This window comes from Carassius auratus, chromosome 27 (genome assembly GCF_003368295.1).
Source record: "Carassius auratus strain Wakin chromosome 27, ASM336829v1, whole genome shotgun sequence".
NCBI classification, from domain to species: Eukaryota; Metazoa; Chordata; class Actinopteri; order Cypriniformes; family Cyprinidae; genus Carassius; species Carassius auratus.
Window position 1 is genome coordinate 8,593,497 of NC_039269.1, and position 19,593 is coordinate 8,613,089.

Below are 19,593 nucleotides of genomic sequence, written 5' to 3' on the forward strand. Positions count from 1 at the left end.
AGTAATTTGCAATCTTTGATAGGTCTCAGCCGTTTTCTTTAAAATTTTACAACAAAATTACAACCATACAATTTACCATTTAAAAAAAATAATAATAATATTACATATATATATAAAAAAAAATTAAACGCCCTTCTCGATATTAAAGATACAGGGATCCACCGCCATCTAGTGTTCAATAAACAAATGACACAAATGCAAAACATTCCGTTTATTTTTTTTCTGCTTCACTCGATCAAAAATGTTGCATATTACATTAGTCATGAGTTCAGATTATAGAAGCATCAGTAGGTAAAAATGATCAAGGTTTCTGAAGCCAGCTTGACTAGTCTTCCAGTATATAATTGGGATTCACCACCAGGAACGGATCCTCCTCCATGACAGGCTCATCTCCATCCTCGTGGATCTTCTTCAGTCCTGTTTTAGTCAGCTCTATGATGATATGATCCTTAAATAGAAAACATTGCAGGCATGTTACACTGCTTTAGCTCAAGTAAACAGTGTATTAAAGAGTTAAACTAACATAATGGATGAGTCTGTAGAGCACTTTCTCAATGAGACTCTTCTTGGCGACGAGTTCAGCTTCTGAATCAATTTCACTCTCCATTTCTTTCAGGTACCAGTTAATGAGCTCACTTTTCTTCAGAGATGACTCCTCATCCACTAAAAACACAAAGCAGATTATACTGTACATGTTCTTCATCATTCTAGATCTACACAACCTGGCACCTGGAATCATTTGAGATCAAAATAAATAACATAATTAAGACAATTCCCACCAGTAAGTTGAACAGTCACTTAAAGAATTGAACAGTAAAGCATGGTTTCATTTGAAATAAACATAACAGACTGACACTGTTATTTGTAATAATTGAGAATAACAAAATATTTTGTTTAATTCAATGCAGAAAAAAAAAAGAATTGAGAATATATCTCAAATGGATGTACAGACATTGTTATTGTAATGGAAAAAATCAGGGCTCACGTTGTTCCATCTTTTGCATGTGCAGCACCAGCAGGTTGGAGACCTTCTTGTACTCGGCGAATGACATTCTAAGAGCAGGTTTGGCCTCAGCGGGCTTCTCCTGCTTTTCCACCTCATCAGTGTCCATGGCCTCCACCGGATGGCTGTTCCCTTCAGCTCCATTCTGACCTTCAGTCTCTTTACCAAACAGGTCATTCTGATCTGTGGAAGAACAACTCAAATCTGTCATTATCTCTGATGTTTGATTTGAATAAAACCATTGCTGGTAAAGTGATACTTTTGTGACTAGAGTGGCACAAAGCATTTGGACAATTAAGACACACTAAATTGCCAGTAAGCGACAGATTTTTTTTTTTTTTACAAAGGAACTAAATGGTATAAAAGCTGCCCATCTCACCATTGTCATCCTGCTCCTGGTCAAAATTAATGTCGGGGGAGTCCACTCGAATAATAGACTTATTTAATAGTCTAAACGCCTCTTTCACATGTTTGGGATGAACCTTTTTCAAAGGGAGAGGAGGAGGACACATTTCAATCTTTACATAAGCTATGCCTGATGCATACTGGAGCATGATGAAACATCACACACCTCGTCTGAGCAGTAGAGTCTGGCCATGGCCTCAGACAGACGCAACATGCTCTCCAGCTGCCTCACGGTGATCCGCCAGGCTGATTTGGTGGTTCCACCTCCATCCCTCTGCCGCAGACGCTTGTACTGGTCCACCACGAACTCCTGAGCCTCTGGTGAGATCTACAGATGCAGGGTTATGAGGTCAATTATCATCTTCATTAATCATTGTTTTCTTGTCATTCCAAACCTGTATGACCTTATTCTTAATATCTAGCCACAAAAGTGACAAACAAACATTGGGGTCCACAGCAAAGGACAAGATTTCATAGCAACTTGAATAAATGTACAGCATCTTGCCTTTGGCTGAAACTGGCGGGCGAACAGAATGTATCTCTGGATTTCTTCAGTACTATAAACTCTTTCTACCGACTCAATGTTCCGGGCATGAAGATCTACAATCCGCCGGGCGATGGCATAGTCTGTTACCTGGCAGAAGAACAAATAAATATGCACACCAGCATTCAAAAGTGGAAACAATAAGAATGATTTTGAAAGATGTATCTCCACTCACCAAGGCAATCAAAAATACATTAAAAAAAGTGAAATATTTCAATTTAAAATCACTTTTCCATTTGAATAGATTTCAAAATGTAATTAATTCCTGTGATGCAAAGCTGATTTTTCAGCATCATGACTCTTCAGTGTCACATGATCCTTCAGAAATCATTCTAATATTTGCAGCTAAAGAAACATTTCTTGTCATTCTCCATATTGACTATGGTTGTGCTGCTTAATATTTTTGTGGAAACCACTATACTTTTTTTTCAGGATTCTTTAATAAACAGTAATTTAAAATGAACAGCATTTATTTGAAATATAAATCTTTAGTAATATTATGAAGGTCTTTCCTGTCACTTCTGAAAAATTTAATGAATCTTTGCTGAATAAAGGCATTACATACATATACATATACATATATATATATATATATATATATATATATATATATATACATATATATATATATATATATATATATATATATATATATATATATATATATATATATATATATATATATATATATATATATATATAAAACCCCAAATTTTACCTCATTGCATTCATCCACCAGTATGAAGAAGAGATCAAATCTGGACATGATAGGTGCTGACATGTTGACGTTCTGTTTGAGAGACTTGGCGCGGTTGTATCTGCCATCGATGGGGTTTGCAGCAGCAAGGATGGAGGTGCGAGCATTCAGAGTGGCCTTGAACACACATACAGGTCAGACAAGGTGGATTACAGAATAAATAGAGAATATTTTCAGACATTACACGTGTGAATGAGAGAGAGAGAGAGACACACCTTAACGCCCGCCTTTGTGATGGAGATGGTCTGCTGCTCCATGGCTTCATGAATGGCCACCTGGTCCTTAAGGTCCATCTTGTCAAATTCATCAATACAACAAACCCCCTATAGACAAAAAAATAGACATTACTTATGCTGGGTCATCATATTTCATATTTATTTTATTAAGTTTCGCCATTTAAAATTAGATAAAAAAAAGAACTATTCAGGTTTGCCATGCTTGTTTGTAGGGCTACACAATTTGCTCAAAATTGTGCGATTATATAACAATATAGCTATTAAATAACACCACCACCATTAATAGCAATACATAATATACATTATCGGCCAACATGAGGGCTCCTGCTTCGATGACGAACTCGTGCGACTCCTCGTCTTTGACCACAGCGGCGGTCAGACCGGCAGCACTGCTGGCTTTACCGCTGGTGTACACCGCTCTGGGAGCGAAATCCTCCACATGCCTGAGAGAACACACAAATACATCCCATTCCCATTTACATTCAAACGGTCAGCGGTGTTTCATGTGCATTTAATTTACTTGAGGAACTGGCTCTTAGATGTACTCGGGTCTCCAACAATGCACACGTTGATGTCGCCACGTAAAGACGTTCCCTCCATGGTCGTCTTAGCAACGCCACCAAATAACATCAGCAGAATCCCACGTTTAATTTCATCATTCCCTGAAGAACAAAGCCATCCTCTGTTATCATATTTGAATTACTTATTCATTGGTTTATATTCATTGGTTTGTAGCTGAAACGATTTCACTGTTCGTGCATTAGATATTTACCGATAGACAGAAAAAGATGAATAGTATATCCTGTGACCAATGTTCAACACTGATCATTGAGAACTGACCGTGAATGGTGGGGAAGAGACTTGTGCAGAGGTTGTGATAGAGATTCTTGTCTTGGCTCATCTCGAACACTTTCTCCCATTCCTGTACGGTCATCTGGTTCTTCACGCTCTCAGCCGTCTGATCCTCCTGACGAAGCTCCTTCCCTCCAAACTAAGACAACGCAGATCAGTTGAAAGCAAATGCATATATAATATACCAAGCAATTAATGACGGCTCTGTCTCACCCGTGGGTTGGTTGGGGCCACATTGTTAGCCAGGAAGGCCAGTCTGTAGGAGAGTTCTCGGACCCCCAAAGCCTTGAGCCCCTGAATGCCATCAGCCTCGAAGCCCTCCTTCCCAGTCACCCTGCTGCTGGTTTCTGCTCGCGTGCCTACAAAGATGAGAAGTCATATTCAAACATGCTTGAAAAGTACAGATAATAAATGGAATTAATAACAATAGGCACATCATCAAATGGCTTCCTATTTGTCTTCAAACAGTAAAGACACACCCAGCAATCGTAGACTATAAACTCTCCCGTATTAATATGAACACAGAACAGTACCAGCGAGTGCCATGACGGACACATCAGGCACCACTATCAGTGTGCCGGTGAAGTCACAGCGATCTCCTGCTTGTGCGGTTTCCACAGCCTCCGCCCTCAGAATCACCTCCATACTGCGAGGAATGCAGCCTCGCGGCAGCTCGGCCTGCGTCTCCTGGATGCGCACCTGATGAAGACAAGAGGGTTTAAGATCAATTACTTCTCAGTTCAACATCCATCCAGCAACCAGTCCATCTAGGTTTCAGATTCATAAAGCAGCACTCAATATTTAGATGGTATAACATTAACATTTGGCAAGAAAGATAAACATGCAAAGATAAATGCGCAAATAAAAGGAAAGAGACTATATTAAACATGCACAAATTAAATTCTTGTTGCCATTTAAGCCAAATACTTCCAGTTGCTTAACTTTCAGTGCATCACTATAATAATAATGTATAGAGAGCTTTATGCAATACAGACAAGCAGTTTTACAGTAATAACAAAATAATGTTACAAATATCTTTTATTTATAATAAAAGAATCTTCACTTAATGTGATCAACACCTGGAAATTGTCAAAATTAATACATTTAAACCATTTAAGAAAACACTTTAATGCATGTAAATATGTGCCCTGTAAGATAAATTCGTTTAAAAATATATATTTTTTTAAATTATCAGCAGTATAATTTAAGTAAAAATGTAAATTAAGAAACCATTATGAAACACATTTGCTATAAGTGGAAAATTTAGCTAAACACTAAATATTCTCATAAGGTTCACTTATTTGGCAAAGGCAAAAAAAAAAAAAAAAAAAGTAAATAATTTTTTACCATCATTTTGGAGTTTTCATAAAAGTTTCATAGCTGCAATTAAATAATAATAATAATAATAATAATGTGTCAATTGTTAAAAATCACCAGTAAAAATAAGTTACTACTTTGGACTATCACTTTGGATGCTTTCAAAAACTTTTGTAGCTGAAATTAAATTTATTTATAATAAATAAATTATATAAATAATAATAAATAAATCCCCCCCATTCTTACTTTCTGGAAGTCAACGAAGCGGGACTTGTTGGTGTCGAGCATGAATCGGCGGCGGTTGGCACACACAGGGTTCTTGCAGATGGTTGGCTGTGTGTATTTGAACTGCTGCTCCACGTCTTTGATGACGGACTGACAGTCCAGACAGAGGAAGGTGCCGCTGACCAGCTCTGGGTGCACAGGGTGGGTTCGCACCACCTGACCACTGATCCGTAACAGAGTGCCGATTCGGGCGGCAGAGAGCTCACGGATCCTGGACAGCATAGAGCAAATGACCTTACTCATTACACACGCAAAGAGGACAGTCAGTCTATAATATAGTCTAACATAAAGAAATGTCAGTTAAATTATAAAGGTCAAAAAGAGGGTGCAATTAAAAATTACAATGATAAAAATAAAGTGAAATTACAAGAAGGGCTGCAAAACTATTAATCACGATTTATCAATTCAAAAATAAGTTTGTTTACATAGGTGCGTGTACCGTGTAGATATATAAAAATAAACACGGTAAGGAACATCTTTTGATTTATATATAAAATATTAGCATTTATAAATTATATAAAAGTGTTTACACCCAAATACATGGTTATCTTTTAAAAAATATACACCGTACATACACAGTATATAAACAAACTTATTTTTAATCGATTCATCATGATTAATGGTTTTGTAGCCCTAATTACAAGCATGATGTGAGCACTTTGGAGTTGATGAACTGAAATACATACTTTTGCCTAGATGGAAATTCTGAAAAAGCCACATAAAACTCTTTGGACGGTGGAATATTTCCATGATCTCTGGCAAAGTGTCGAACTGCTCGGCAGAGACACGGATAAACCCTGGAAAAACATTAAAGTTGGCAGTAAAAATATGAAATTTAGATGAAGCTCTGCAGCAAACCAACAATTTACTCATCCACCAGATGCTGACTTTACAAATCAGACATAAACGCCCAAAACTACCATTGTTTGTATATGATAATGAAAAAAACTGACGATTAAAAGCTGCTAACTTATACTATTATTTACCAAAGGTAATACAGTAACTAAACATTTCTTACTATTATTATGAATGTTTCTTAAAGTTTGGTAACTGCAACTGGAAACTAGAAAAAGTCAAAATTATACATTCTTAATTCCAGAAAGTCAACATTAATTTTTTTGTAAGGTCGAAGTTATCACTTATAACGAATAGTCCTAGATAATATAATATAATTTAATTAAAACATTTTAAAGTATTTTTTGTTTCATGATGCATGAATTGTTTGTATTTAATTTCGGGTCTATTTGAATATCAGCTGTTTTAGGGACAATAACTAATAGTATAATAAGCGCAAATAATGAGGCACACTTTGAGCTGCACATCTTTTCTCCAGTGCTTGTGGCTGTTCACCTGTAGTACTCCTCTTGGATGGTGGTGGCGAGCTGCTGGTTGTAGTGCTCGATGTTGTTGAAGCTCACGGTCAGTGTGTTTCTCTCCGGTCTGATCAGCTCTTGCGCGTCAGACAGATATAAAGCATCGCCGGTTTTATCCTGAAACCTAATTAATCAGACACATTTTAGAAGTGACGTTCATTTAGCACTTCGTGTAAAAGTACTGCAACCAACTACACTCACTCTTCCAAAAACTCCAGAAATAACTTCTGACATTTCTCGGACAATTCGTCGCGCACTTGCACGCCTGTGGACGCTGCTTCAACTCCGGGCTCCATCAGGTTCACACTAGGCTCGCGCACTCACACCTGTTCAAGGTAATGAGCCAGCCAATCATATACATGCACCATGACGTCGACGTAATGACGTATTTTCCCACTTAAGAATAATAAGTTTCAGTTCTACAGACGCCTTATATGGTGGATCATCAAGTACTTTTGCCTTAATACATAACTTGGGGATACAAAAAGTATATAGTAACGTTATATACTACGAAGTAAATTTTTCAAGTAACTGTACTTCATTTGATTATTTCAATATAAATTAGACTTTATACATTTCAAACCACAATAACTTACCTTTTACCAGGGGTGGCTCTAGAAAAATATTGATAGGGTGGCGAGAAGGGGGCAGGGATTTTTGCACATTTTTTGTTGAAGAAATTATAAAGCCTGTTTCATCTATAGCAAAAAGGTGGCCAAAAATGAAAGATTAAGTGAATATTTGAATGAAATGTTTGGTCAGTAGCCTAAACAAGGATTTGATTGTCCTGTAAGTGTAACAGCAGCAATCACATGGCATTTGTAATAACATTTACATAAATTGTTTATTTTTTTTAAAAAATACAAATAAATTTGCCTACATTATGTATTTCAATTTGAATCAGTTCGGGAGTTCGGAGCGGGTTCGCGAAACATTTGAGTCAGGTTAGGAGTTCAAAGCGGATTCGCGAATCATTTGAGTCAGTTTGGGGATTGCTAATCATTTGAATCAGTTCGGGAGTTCGTAGCGGGATCGGGAATCATTTGAGTCAGTTCGGGAGTTCGGAGCGGGATCGCGAATCATTTGAGTCAGTTTGGGGATCGCGAATCATTTGAATCAGTTCGGGAGTTCGTAGCAGGATCGGGAATCATTTGAGTCAGTTCGGGAGTTCGGAGCGGGATCACGAATCATTTGAATCAGTTCGGGAGTTCATAGCGAGTTCGCGAATCATTTGAGTCAGTTCGGGAGTTCAAAGCGGATTCGCGAATCATTTGAGTCAGTTTGGGGATCGCAAATCATTTGAATCAGTTCGGGAGTTCGGAGCGGGATCACAAATCATTTGAATCAGTTCGGGAGTTCGTAGCGGGTTCGCGAATCATTTGAGTCAGTTCGGGAGTTCAAAGCGAGTTCGCGAATCATTTGAGTCAGTTTGGGGATCGCAAATCATTTGAATCAGTTCGGGAGTTCGGAGCGGGATCACGAATCACGAAAGATTCGCGCTCGTAAATTTTCAAATTGGCCATATTATTAGTGATTATTAGTACTTTATACACATACATATTTTTGTAACGTTTCTTTTTTGTTAGGAGGCACAAATCCAATGTTTTGTTTAATACATTAATCTACATTAGCACACAACTTTATGTAGCTATAAATGTATAAATGTTTAATGTATCAAAATTGTATCGATTACTGAATTGACCTTATATTAACTGTAGCAAACAATTTACCAATTTAAAACAATTTGTCCAACCATTCTATATATATATATATATATATAACATTTTAACTACATAGCTGCTATCGAGTTTACTACTTCATGTGTTTTACTCTGCAGCTTTTTCGTTTATTTTATATATAAAAATGTTTTGGCTTATTGCAGTAAAAAATCAAATGCATGTAAACACTGCAATCAAAACGATAACCCTCATCAAATATTAATAGGGAAAGGTTTATATATATATATATATATATATATATATATATATATATATATATATAATTACCTCATAAGGATGGTGCTCCAATGACCATTGGGAGTTTCATGCAGTATTTTGTACCCGGTTTATGAAAACTGGCAAACTGAGATGTCCTGAACATGCATAATCATAACATTGTCTCACGGCTCTTTGCTTCACGTAGTGACTCCACAGCATCAGAAATACATAGAGAAACTTTTAATTCTTTTATTTAACGCACATTTAAAAAAAGTGAACCACACTATACAAATGGTTTTCCGGTAGCAGGTAACAATGCAGACACGTCTACAGATCCGTCCAACTCGTTCGTTCTTGGGACGTGCAGCTAAAATTGCACCTGTTTCCTAAATGATTTCCTTTCTTCTCTTAAAACATCTCTGAAGCCCCTCATTGCTAAGATTCCAATGCATCTTTGTTCATTTTTTCCTCATTTAAATGCTGATAGGCAATAACATGCTTAATGTGTAGGATTTATTTCTGATTGGGTTTTTAAAACCGGCAATGTTTTATTTTGCGAGATTAAAGCTGGAGGTCTCTGTTTGTATGTACATTTCCAATGCAGTCGGTCCATAACGCAGGACAGCAGTAAAGTCAGTCTCTGGCACAAACACACATTCTCCTCTTCTGTTAGTCCTTCTGCTTTTTAAACTCAACACAGGCCGAACATCAAAAGGAAGGATATTTTATTACCAGAGACAACTTAAAAAAGTCAGAGAGACAGACAGACAGAAAAGACGTGGAGGAGCGAAGAAATGTTTAGGCCAAGTAGCTGTAGGTGTCCTTCTCTCCATCCACCCGCTCCAGATACTCCTTCTCTATGAGGATGTCAATGCACTTCTGCAAAACATAACAACCCAAAGTACATGAGTGTTTTTTTTCTTTTTTCTTTTTTTTGCAGGGAATTCAACAACATTAAGTCCTTCCATTTGAGGAAGGGCAAATGAAGACTCAGAGAAAACCTGTAAAAACTGTTAAGCAGACTAGATTTGTTGAAGAGGATCAACCAACCTTGATTACAGGGACTCTGGGTTTGAACCGGGATGAGAGTTGATTCAGAACCTCGGCCAGAAGCTGCTGATGCTTCAGAACCTTCCTCATCTTCATGATCCTCACTATGGCAGCCTGCACATAGAGGAACACTCAATCAGCATATTAGAATGATTTCTGAATGATCATGTGATGCTTTAGACTGGAGTAATGATGCTGAAAATTCAGCTTTGATCACAGAAATAAATTATATTTGAACATATATTCAAATAGAAAATAGAAATTATAACATTATTCCTCAATATAACGTTTTTTTTTTTTTTATATCTCAAATACTTTCAGCCTTGGCTTGGACATGCTACCTGAATCAGGAGTTTCCTGTCCTCTTCAATGTTTTTATGGGTCGTTTCCTGTTCCTGTTTCTGCTCCGTCTTCATTGGCACGTTAATGTTCACTCTTAGTTTTTTACTGGGAAGAAAATGCCTCAGCCATCAATACATTTACAAATTCATTTGCTCTGCTGCGTTCTACAGCACAAAATGAGAAACATCAAATATAGATCCATAACCGTTTGCAGTGACCTACTTTTTATAGCCCAGGAAGAGTTTTATGAGGGTCTCTGGTTTGAATTCCACTTCATCCACGTTTGCATTCTCGTCCTCTAAAACCTGCATAGACATACACTGATGATCACAACTGGAAACAATACACAACTCCATTCAATATGAGTCTGTTTTGAGTCTACATGAAATGGCAGTCACAGTCCATGTTGTGTCTGTAAACTGTAGGACAAAAAATGCTTACCAGCAGCTTGGATTTCAATAAAATTTGCAAAACCTGCACCAATATGTCCTTAAATACAGAAGAAAAAAATCTGTTAGTGTGAGAAAATCAACATCTGGATCTTGTTTTATCATTATTGCAGAGAGTCCTCTTTTGTTTCCTTACTATCTTGATCTGTGTGCTGTCCGTCAGCTGCTGGACTGTATAAATGTCTTCGGTGTTATACTGCAGTAGAATGGCCATCTGAAATGTAGACGCCTGTAAGAGAAAACACAACAAGTCTGATTAAGATTCATGCACTATTAATGCACTAATTATCCTAATAATTGGTTATTATTGCTGTTATATAAAAAAAATGCACACAACCGTTCAAAACGTTTGCAGTCAGTTACATTCCTTTTCTGAATGAAACCAATACTTTTAATTCAGCGAGGATGCACTAAACTCACCACAATTGACAGTCAAGACATTCGTAATGTCATAAAAGATGTTCATTTAGAACATATCATAAAATGCTGTTCTTTTGAACTTTCTATTCATCAAAGCAGCCTGAAAAAATGCATGCAGTTTCCTGTCAGACCTGTAAGGTGTAGCGGTTTTTGAAGCAGTTGGTGACCAGTTCTCCTTTGGACAGATGGTAAAGCCAGGTGAGCTTTCGGCCGCTGTGTCTGCTGGCATAGAAGGCTGTGAACCTTTGGTAGCTCCTCTCCAACTGTCTCAGAAAAGACAGATCATGGATTTACAAAATCCTTGGAAGGACCAAGAACAAGTGATTAACATGCTAGCCTATTAGTTTTACTACCTCAGATGGCAGAGCAAAAGTGCAGGACTGCTGGAAGGGCCATGACCCAGAGCTCAACACCTGGATGCTGAAGTCCACTGAAAGCAACACAACATTTGTAAAGGACTTCAACCACAAATTACATGGGCAAAAAAGAGTGCAGCTCATCCTTACGGTCTAAAGGCTCAGAGTTTGTGAGGTGCTTCTTGAACTGTTCGTTGAGGTCTTTACTGACGCCAATGTCCTGGAACATGCGCTGGAGTTTCGATGTGTATTCAAAGCCACACGCTTGCTAAAAAAGACAAGCCAAACCATGTTAGACACAAGCACTGATCATCAGAACCAAAACTACAAAAAGGACAAGGGCGCCACCAGGATTGTGTGGAATAGAAAAAGATGGCCGATATATGATGCAGATTTTTTTGCCCACTACGTTTGGCCGATTTTCTTTTTCTTTTTTTTTCCATTCATCTCATAAAAGTGAGTTTAAACAATGATTGCAGGGTACAAGATAGTAATAGTAGTAGTACCACAATTCAGAGTATTAATGCATGTCTCAAAACAATTCTGAAGCATGCTATTTGTTTATGTTTACTGACAGACATGAGTGTTTCCCACGGACTGCAAATTAATTCTCTGCCAGCAGGGGGTGCTGTTGGAGCGGAGATATCGTGGTTTTCCTGGTAACGGCTTCAATCAAAAAAGCGCTGCTCACAAACACTACTTTAATCACCCCCCAGTATAAGCCGCATTCCGGGGGTAAAATACACATTCTTTGGTGGGTTTCCCCTGGTAAAAGTCACATTCCAGGGGCTAAATATCACATTAGTGGGGTGGCTTTAACCCGCGGACATAAACAACATCCCGCAGCAACAGTGTAAAAGTAGCCAGACTTGGCAGCAAATCAGTTGACCTCAACTGTCAAATAAAAGGCAAGTAAAAAAAAATTAAAAAAAAGTTTAAATAAATATTCAAGACTTGTTTTTCATACACACTCACACTTAATGACAAGAAAATAAATTTTATAATGTAAACGCATCACTGAAGTTTAAAATCAGAGATGTGAGCAAGAATAAAACATAGCATCTGGTGCTCATTTTAAGCACTGCAAGCTTTATGGATCATTTAAACAGAGGTTTATATTTTCCTAAGCTGTGGAAGAACTGTTGCACCTTTAGTTTGGAGATCATGCTGGCCTCTGCGTCGTCGCTGGCGCTGTTCTGATGGACCAGACGCTTGGCCAGCATCTTCGCATAGAACTTCTGGAACACGTCCTTGTCCTCAATATACTTAAACACCACCATCTACAAAAAAAAAAAAAAAAAAAAAAGTCATTATGTGAAATCATGCAAAGTTTGTGAAACTTGTGAAATGTGAAAGTGCAAAGTTTTGTAAAAACGCACCACTTGATTCAGAGTGTCTTCAAGTTCAGCCTCTTCTGGGTTTTTGGAGCTGAAATATCAGACAGATTTTGATTCAGCACAGGGATTTAATAACACATTTACAGTGTGTGCCAACAGACAGAAAGCTAACAACACACACCTCTTCTTGAGCAGAGAGTCGCAGTATCTGGCCAGCAGTTCAGGAGATTTGCTGGAGGACTGAACCATCTTTGTAATAGCATTATTATTGATGAAGCGCCCACAAGCCTGAACACACAAATGACATGTTTCAATACTTTCAATATCCAAAAGCTACCAAATCCTAGTCTTAAAGATAGGGTTCATTATTATAAGTAAAATATGCATTTATTATTCCTCACTAGACATGGAAAAAAGATTTAAAAAAATGCTATCTACATGAAAGAAACTAGATGTATATTACTATAATTAGAAAATTCATTTAATACACGAATGAAGTGCAATCTTAAATTATATTTTATTTTTTGTTTTGCAGTTTTTTGCTTTAATTTTAAGTAACTTTTTTTTTACATAAACATTAACTAAAAGAAAATCTAAAATTTTCAGCTAGTTGCCAAAGCAGTATTTCTCAAACAATGTAGAAAAAAAAAGAAAAATTAAAAAAAAAAAAAAAAAAAAAAGAATGAATAAAGTTAAATATTAATAAAAAGTATAAAAGTATATCAGTGATGCTAAAATAGCAGTGGTTATATATTAGTACTAGTTCAATCTTGACTGAACAGAACTGAAAAGATGAAATCTGGCCGTACCTTGTCAAGAGCAGCCACAAAACCAGCATCATTGTTGAACGCTGACATCACCAGTGCATTGTACTTCTTATGGACATCCAGAATCGTCTGGACGTACATTTTGGGGTCCTAAAAAACATCACAAAATTCCTAGGTGTTAAAACATGTATCGCCAGAAAGATCAGCTCTAAAGCTTGATAAGATAATCTTCAAGCTGGACAACATGATGACAACAGACTCACGTTAAGAGCAGACTCCCCACATTTCTCAATGGCTGCCAAGCCTTGATTATAAATGTGCGTTTCCAGAAGTTTCTTTAGTTCTCCCAATCCATCGGTGATCCGTGACACAAGATTGTACATGCGACCAAGATCTACACAGAGAGAAAGAATAAATCGCGGTTGAGATTGTACAGATGAACAGACTTTGAGTTTCGCAGTGGTTCACACCTTCATTCTTGTCTGCGTCCAGAAGGTTCTGGAACTCTGTGTGGAAGATCTCCAGGTGCTTCTCGATGAGAACCTGCTCACACTTCCTGGCCAGCTCATCCTGTGTGCTCTCGTGAAGGTAAACCTGCACTCTCCTCTGCTCCTCCAGCAAACGAGCCTCGGCCTGAAAAACACACAGATCAGCACTTCACACTAGGATGCGGTGAAACAGGTCAACACAATAATCAAATAAGAGCTGCAGACTTTTTATGATGTCAACATACACTAATAATCAAAAGCTTGGCCTTAGCGAGGTTTTTAAAGGTTTTGAAAGAGGTCTCTAATGCTCGCCAAGGCTGCATTTATAAGGATCAAAATACAGTAAAAAGAGTCAAATATTACAATTTTCTATTTGAGAATATTTCACAATGAAGTTTATTCCTGTGATGCAAAACTGAGTTTTCAGCATCATTACTATTCCAATATGATTTGCTTCTCAAGGAACAAGTTTTAGCATCATGTTGTGAAAAAACCTTGAATATTTAATGAATAGAAATTTAAAAAGAACAGCATTTATTATATATATAGTATGTGTCACATTTAATCAATTTAATGCACAACTTGAATAAAACTATCATTTACTTTAAAATATATATATTTTTTTTAATCAAACCCACAATAAAACGCAAGCAGATATAATATGCAGTAAAAATCTAGTTAAAAATTATCTTGATATTCTGTCCTGTTTCTTTTCAAACTAAATGATCACAATGAAGAAATTAATTTGTTAATGATTACATTTGGTATGTAATAATATACCGTATTTTTCGGACTATAAGTCGCACCTGAGTATAAATCGCATCAGTCCAAAAATACGGAAAAACAAGGAAAAAAGTCCCACTGGACTATAAATCACATTCATTTAGAACCAAGAGAAAACATTACCGTGTACAGCCGCGAGAGGGCGCTCTATGTTCTCAGTGGTAGTCTACAGGAGCAATGAGCAGTAAAGAGCGCCCTCTCGCGGCTATAGACGGTAATGGGTTTATTTCTCTTGGTTCATGTCAAATTAATTTTGACATATATATATATATATATATATATATATATATATATATAAAATAATAGTCTGGACAATACAGTAATCTTTTTTTATGTTAAGCTATTTTGGCCACACCTTCTTCATGTACTCTGTGACAGGATTCTGTTGCAGGAACTCTGTGCTTTCCCTCGTGTAAAAGCGTTCGGTGTCTGCCAGGAACTGAGTCTCAAAGTATTCCTTGTAGACGGACAGAGTGGGACCTTTAGCGAAGGCATCGTCCTCATTGAGACCCAACTCAACTGCGAGAGATGGAGAGCAACATTTCTGAGCAACTGCACGGTTTCTAAACGTCATGCATCAACGAGCAATGAAATCCATCATGATGTCAATGATGCGCACCATAGGACTGCACCACTCCACTGATGAGCCGCGTGTTGATGGTTTCTCCGTTCCTCTCTTTCTCGATCAGCTTCAATACTGCATTTGTGACCTAAGAACACATGCACCAAAAAAAGACATTTATTAAGAGTTATGCTCACTTTGTCCGATATGATATCTCTTCTGTTTCAATCTCACCTGCTTATTCAGAGGCCGAAACAAACACTCCCTCCACGTCACCAGAGCAAGCTAGAAAAACAAAGATGTGCTATTGTTTATGAACTGAGATTGAATTGCAGTAATGCAAAAGAAAAGCAAGAAGTGCTTACAGAGTAGATTTCATAGATCCCTTTCCGGCCCTCGTCACACTCGCGGCGCACCCAGTGGCGGTTGAGGTAAGCACAGATCCCGTTCAGCACTTTACTGGAGAACCTGTAGTCCTCCCACTGCTGCGTGTAGAACTTCAGAACGCTCTCGTCCATCAGATCCTCTCCATCCTGAGGACAACAATCAAAGAAATCTGTTCACTGGGAGTTTAAATCCATCAAGTGGTCTACAGCTTGTTCACAAAGCATCTGCTTAGTTGTTTATTGAGGAAAAAAATATTTATGGCAATTAAGTACTACTTGTAGAGTTTCTTAGTGGCATTATAGACTTCATTACACCACTTTTAATAAATAAATAGGAGTAATAATAATAATAATAACAACAACTTATGGTACCATGCCCATGACTGAATCTTTTGGATTAAATGCTGTGAATTTGATAATTTATTCACAATGGATCGTAAAGGATCTCTGTACAAAAACACTAAACAAATCTGAGTTCGATGAATAGATTTAAAAAGATTAAAATCACTGGTATGAACAAGAAAAATACCCAAGGTAAATAAATATACTAAAACCATAAAACATTACTTCAAATTTCAGCAATTTTTAATTAAACCACTCATTTTCATTTCGTTTAATCTGATGCATTAAAAACTAAAATTAAACATTATTAAAAAAAAGACATAAAAAAAAAAAAACTAAAAATGGCAAACACACACCATAAAGTTACATACAGTTGAACAAAAATGTAAATAATAGCATTTCAATGATACTGATACATTTTGGTTAAGATCTATTTAATTTTACAAAAGGTTTACTATAGTAAGTTGTTACAGTAAGTTTCGAGTCAATAAGATTTTTTAAATACTTTTTCCAGCAGACGCATTAAATTGATAAAATGTGATAATGTTACAAAATACATATATTTATTTTTCTCAAATCTCTATTCATCCTGAAAATGTTTTATGGCTTCCACAAAATCTTTTTTTTAAATAAATAATAATAATTGTCTCTCGAGTACCAAATCAATGTTAGAATGATTTCTGAAGGATCATGTGACACTGAAGAATGGAGTAATGAAATCTGGAATAAAAGACATCTTAAAATATACTCAAACAGAAAAATAGGTATTTGAAAATGTAAAAATATTTCACAAAATGACAATTTTTTTACTTTATTTTTAATCAAATAAATTCACATCTTTAAAAAAAAGAATAACACTGTCAATAACTCTATTTCTGAAAGGTACCTTTAGTAAGTTTGTAAGGTAATTCTTCAGGAATTCCTTCAGTCTCTTGTAGAGTTCCAGCCCCACAAACTGAGCTCCTCCAGGTGTGGGGGTTTTCTTCGAAGGTTTGGACGGGGGGGCACCTGCACCGCGGGCCTGATTCGACTGATGCACACTAGTGCAATAATTATACACGTGACTGAAAATCAGGAGGTTAAGGACACAACAGACACCAGACATTTTTTTCCCTTTTTTGGAGTAAGTTACGAATGAAAGCGCGACTGAGGATACGTGTAGAGCTCCATGTAGCGTGACTTGGCCATGCTCTGGCGGGTGTACACCTGCTGGATCCCCGCCCGCAGATCATCCCAGATCTGGTCCAGCCCGATCTGCTTCAGACCGTGAGGGGTCTGGGTCCGGTTTGATGACGACATCCTCTCGGCCCTGCTGCTGCGCGTCTGACGCTCCTCCTGACGTTTGATTGGTTCTCGTGCCTGTCACTCAAGAGCTACTCCTCCATAGGGTCAAGCAGTGAGAGAGGACGAGGAGGGCGACCCTCAGGGAACAGCGACAGACAGGAAAGAAACCTGTGAGGATCGAGAGAGAGAGAGACACACAGGAAGTTGGAATCATGTAGGGCCAGATACATATGAGCAAAACAGTTTCTTTAGTGTAGTCTGCATCAATAATTGGCAACAGGAATCTGCTATCAGATGCAGACTCTGCTGATCTCTCTCGCTAGTTTTTTTCTGGGATGAACATTGCTTGTATAGAATCTACTGTTCATTATATCCTGGGGTTTCCTTCTTGTATCCATGGCAACAACTTAAGGAACAGAAAAAAAAAATGAAAGGATCTCTGAGCCACGGCCGCAAACTAACAGCTTTCTGCCATTAGATAATGACTTACAGTAGTGATCTGCTCAGACGGAACCGCAGAACATCTGGAGCCAGATCTGATGACTTCCAATCAGTTCAGAATGACAAAACAGCACCAGAACAGCTGAACACGGTAATTCTATTATACATCCACTCTAATGTAATCAGAATGAACTGTACTCTTGTAGCACAAACATTTAATAATAGATCATAGAAATATTTCACTTCTCTATAACAGACCTTTTTTTATTACTTTTATCTATTATAGATAACATAATACATTAGATAAAACAATATATACTAGATTATATTTCGATTTAATTGTTCATAATATTTCTTTGTATTATGTATTAGAAATTATTGTATTATTATTTATTAATTTGCCTATTATAGAGAAAATAGACAAAGCCGTTTTTATTCTTATATTCTAACCAAGATTGCATTCATTTAATCAAAAACACAAGGAAAAATGGTCATGTTTATATATGCAAACATTTGGGGGAAGGATGATTTTAAAAAAGAAGAAAATTCATTAATATTTCTATTCCACAGGGGTGCATTAAATTGATCAAAAGTGAGAGTAAAACATGACGTTCCAAAAAATATATATATTTCAAATGAATACATATAGTAGCAAATTTTAATAGAAAAAGTTGATTAAAATATTAATATTTTAATTATCACCTGTTCATGTCTTATGTATGTATTACACACACACACACGTAAAGGATGTGTAAAACTTATCTTAGGCTGCAGTTATGACCTGTTTTCCGTCAAGTTCACTGCTAACTGACTCTGATTTCTCATCTCTGACCTCTCCAGATGTCTGATGATCTCTAACATCACTTCATGGTGTTCCTGTGAGTCTGTCTGTCTACACTGAGAGTGAGCGAAATGTCAAAACTCAACCAGCTCCATTCCTCACACAACGTGAGGTTCATCGTGTTCAACCGCATCAACAGAGCCACCGAGGGCTAATCAAGTGTTACCAATTTACTGCCGTGTTCGTGCTTTAGTACAACAGTCACTCCCTGCGTCCAAAAATATCACAGACAGGATTAAAAGTTGCTCAATTGTCCGTGCTTCGTGTAAACACTTTCTGACTGATGAGGCCTAACCTCAAAACACATCACAGATGCTCTGTAAAACACGCAGAGATCCGTTAATACAAGTCAGGAGAAAACAAGCACATAATGTAGTTATACTTTAGATAATAATATATTAATTATCTATATCAACTGTGTTTGTGTTCAGGATTGAAGCAGAAGCTAAAGCTAACCGCTAATCTGGCGCTCTTACCATCATCCAGAAAGAACGACACACGTAAACGTGAATCTCCAACTCCGCTCCGGATCCCGGTTAACAACGATCCCTGTTATTTAGACGATTATATGCCGATCTTTATTTTCTACTGATGAAATAAAAAGAACGACGCCGAAACAACGAACACAGAAAAATAACTCCGTCAGCGCGTGCTCACGGAAACACGGTCCCCCGGAAACTGAGACGAACTCCGTCAACAAGCCCGCCACCCGAAAACAGCGGCTGTGATCAAAGGTTCCGCGTTGTGTCTTCTTCTTCTTCTTCATTCGTCTTACAAACTAACTTATAGTGCATTTCTGCCACCTTCTGAGATGGACCGGGGAGCATCAGTGAGGAGTGTTATATAGGTAATACATAATAAATAAATTATACACACACACACACACACACACACACACACACACACACACACACACACACACACACACACATATATATATATATATATATATATATATATATATTATTTTAATAAAATTATAAAATTTGTGACCTTTACCAATTCTAATATGTTAAAATTTTTTGATGAATTTCTT

The 19,593-nt window shown here is 37.2% G+C and overlaps 2 protein-coding genes across 2 annotated transcripts; both read right to left on the reverse strand.

Moving 5' to 3' along the window:
* Nucleotides 1-241: 241 nt before the first annotated feature.
* Nucleotides 242-7,068, reverse strand: LOC113045351 (maternal DNA replication licensing factor mcm6-like). The gene is made up of 17 exons (XM_026205688.1): nucleotides 6,974-7,068; nucleotides 6,750-6,896; nucleotides 6,086-6,196; nucleotides 5,361-5,610; nucleotides 4,331-4,496; nucleotides 4,011-4,156; nucleotides 3,786-3,936; nucleotides 3,466-3,607; nucleotides 3,247-3,388; nucleotides 2,925-3,032; nucleotides 2,671-2,826; nucleotides 1,914-2,042; nucleotides 1,575-1,736; nucleotides 1,383-1,485; nucleotides 986-1,186; nucleotides 524-663; nucleotides 242-448 (listed from the first exon to the last, which is right to left on the reverse strand). The coding sequence occupies exons 1-17, from the start codon at nucleotides 7,066-7,068 to the stop codon at nucleotides 326-328; spliced, it is 2,472 nt and encodes an 823-aa protein (XP_026061473.1). The 3' UTR covers nucleotides 242-325.
* Nucleotides 7,069-8,938: 1,870 nt separating this feature from the next.
* LOC113045352 (cullin-1-like) lies at nucleotides 8,939-19,240 on the reverse strand. Its single transcript, XM_026205689.1, has 22 exons — nucleotides 19,034-19,240; nucleotides 17,148-17,443; nucleotides 16,878-17,055; nucleotides 15,629-15,796; nucleotides 15,498-15,548; nucleotides 15,321-15,411; nucleotides 15,057-15,220; nucleotides 13,901-14,063; nucleotides 13,694-13,824; nucleotides 13,473-13,580; nucleotides 12,845-12,951; nucleotides 12,706-12,754; nucleotides 12,475-12,606; nucleotides 11,477-11,594; nucleotides 11,324-11,400; nucleotides 11,102-11,233; nucleotides 10,687-10,779; nucleotides 10,543-10,590; nucleotides 10,324-10,406; nucleotides 10,101-10,206; nucleotides 9,760-9,873; nucleotides 8,939-9,588 (listed from the first exon to the last, which is right to left on the reverse strand). The coding sequence occupies exons 2-22, from the start codon at nucleotides 17,288-17,290 to the stop codon at nucleotides 9,508-9,510; spliced, it is 2,337 nt and encodes a 778-aa protein (XP_026061474.1). The 5' UTR covers nucleotides 17,291-17,443; nucleotides 19,034-19,240; the 3' UTR covers nucleotides 8,939-9,507.
* Nucleotides 19,241-19,593: the final 353 nt, after the last annotated feature.

What these genes read in the sequence shown, in the direction of transcription:
- LOC113045352 (XM_026205689.1), bottom strand. Translation starts at nt 17,290, where the DNA reads ATGTCGTCATCAAACCGGACCCAGACCCCTCACGGTCTGAAGCAGATC. An exon ending in TCACAGAGTACATGAAGAAG is followed by an intron (nt 14,064 to 15,056) that starts GTGTGGCCAAAA and finishes TGTGTTTTTCAG; the next exon opens with GCCGAGGCTCGTTTGCTGGA. An exon ending in CTTTTGCTCTGCCATCTGAG is followed by an intron (nt 11,234 to 11,323) that starts GTAGTAAAACTA and finishes TTTCTGAGACAG; the next exon opens with TTGGAGAGGAGCTACCAAAG.
- LOC113045351 (XM_026205688.1), bottom strand. Translation starts at nt 7,068, where the DNA reads ATGGAGCCCGGAGTTGAAGCAGCGTCCACAGGCGTGCAAGTGCGCGAC. An exon ending in GTCCGTCATGGCACTCGCTG is followed by an intron (nt 4,157 to 4,330) that starts GTACTGTTCTGT and finishes TCATCTTTGTAG; the next exon opens with GCACGCGAGCAGAAACCAGC. An exon ending in TCACAAAGGCGGGCGTTAAG is followed by an intron (nt 2,827 to 2,924) that starts GTGTGTCTCTCT and finishes TGTGTGTTCAAG; the next exon opens with GCCACTCTGAATGCTCGCAC.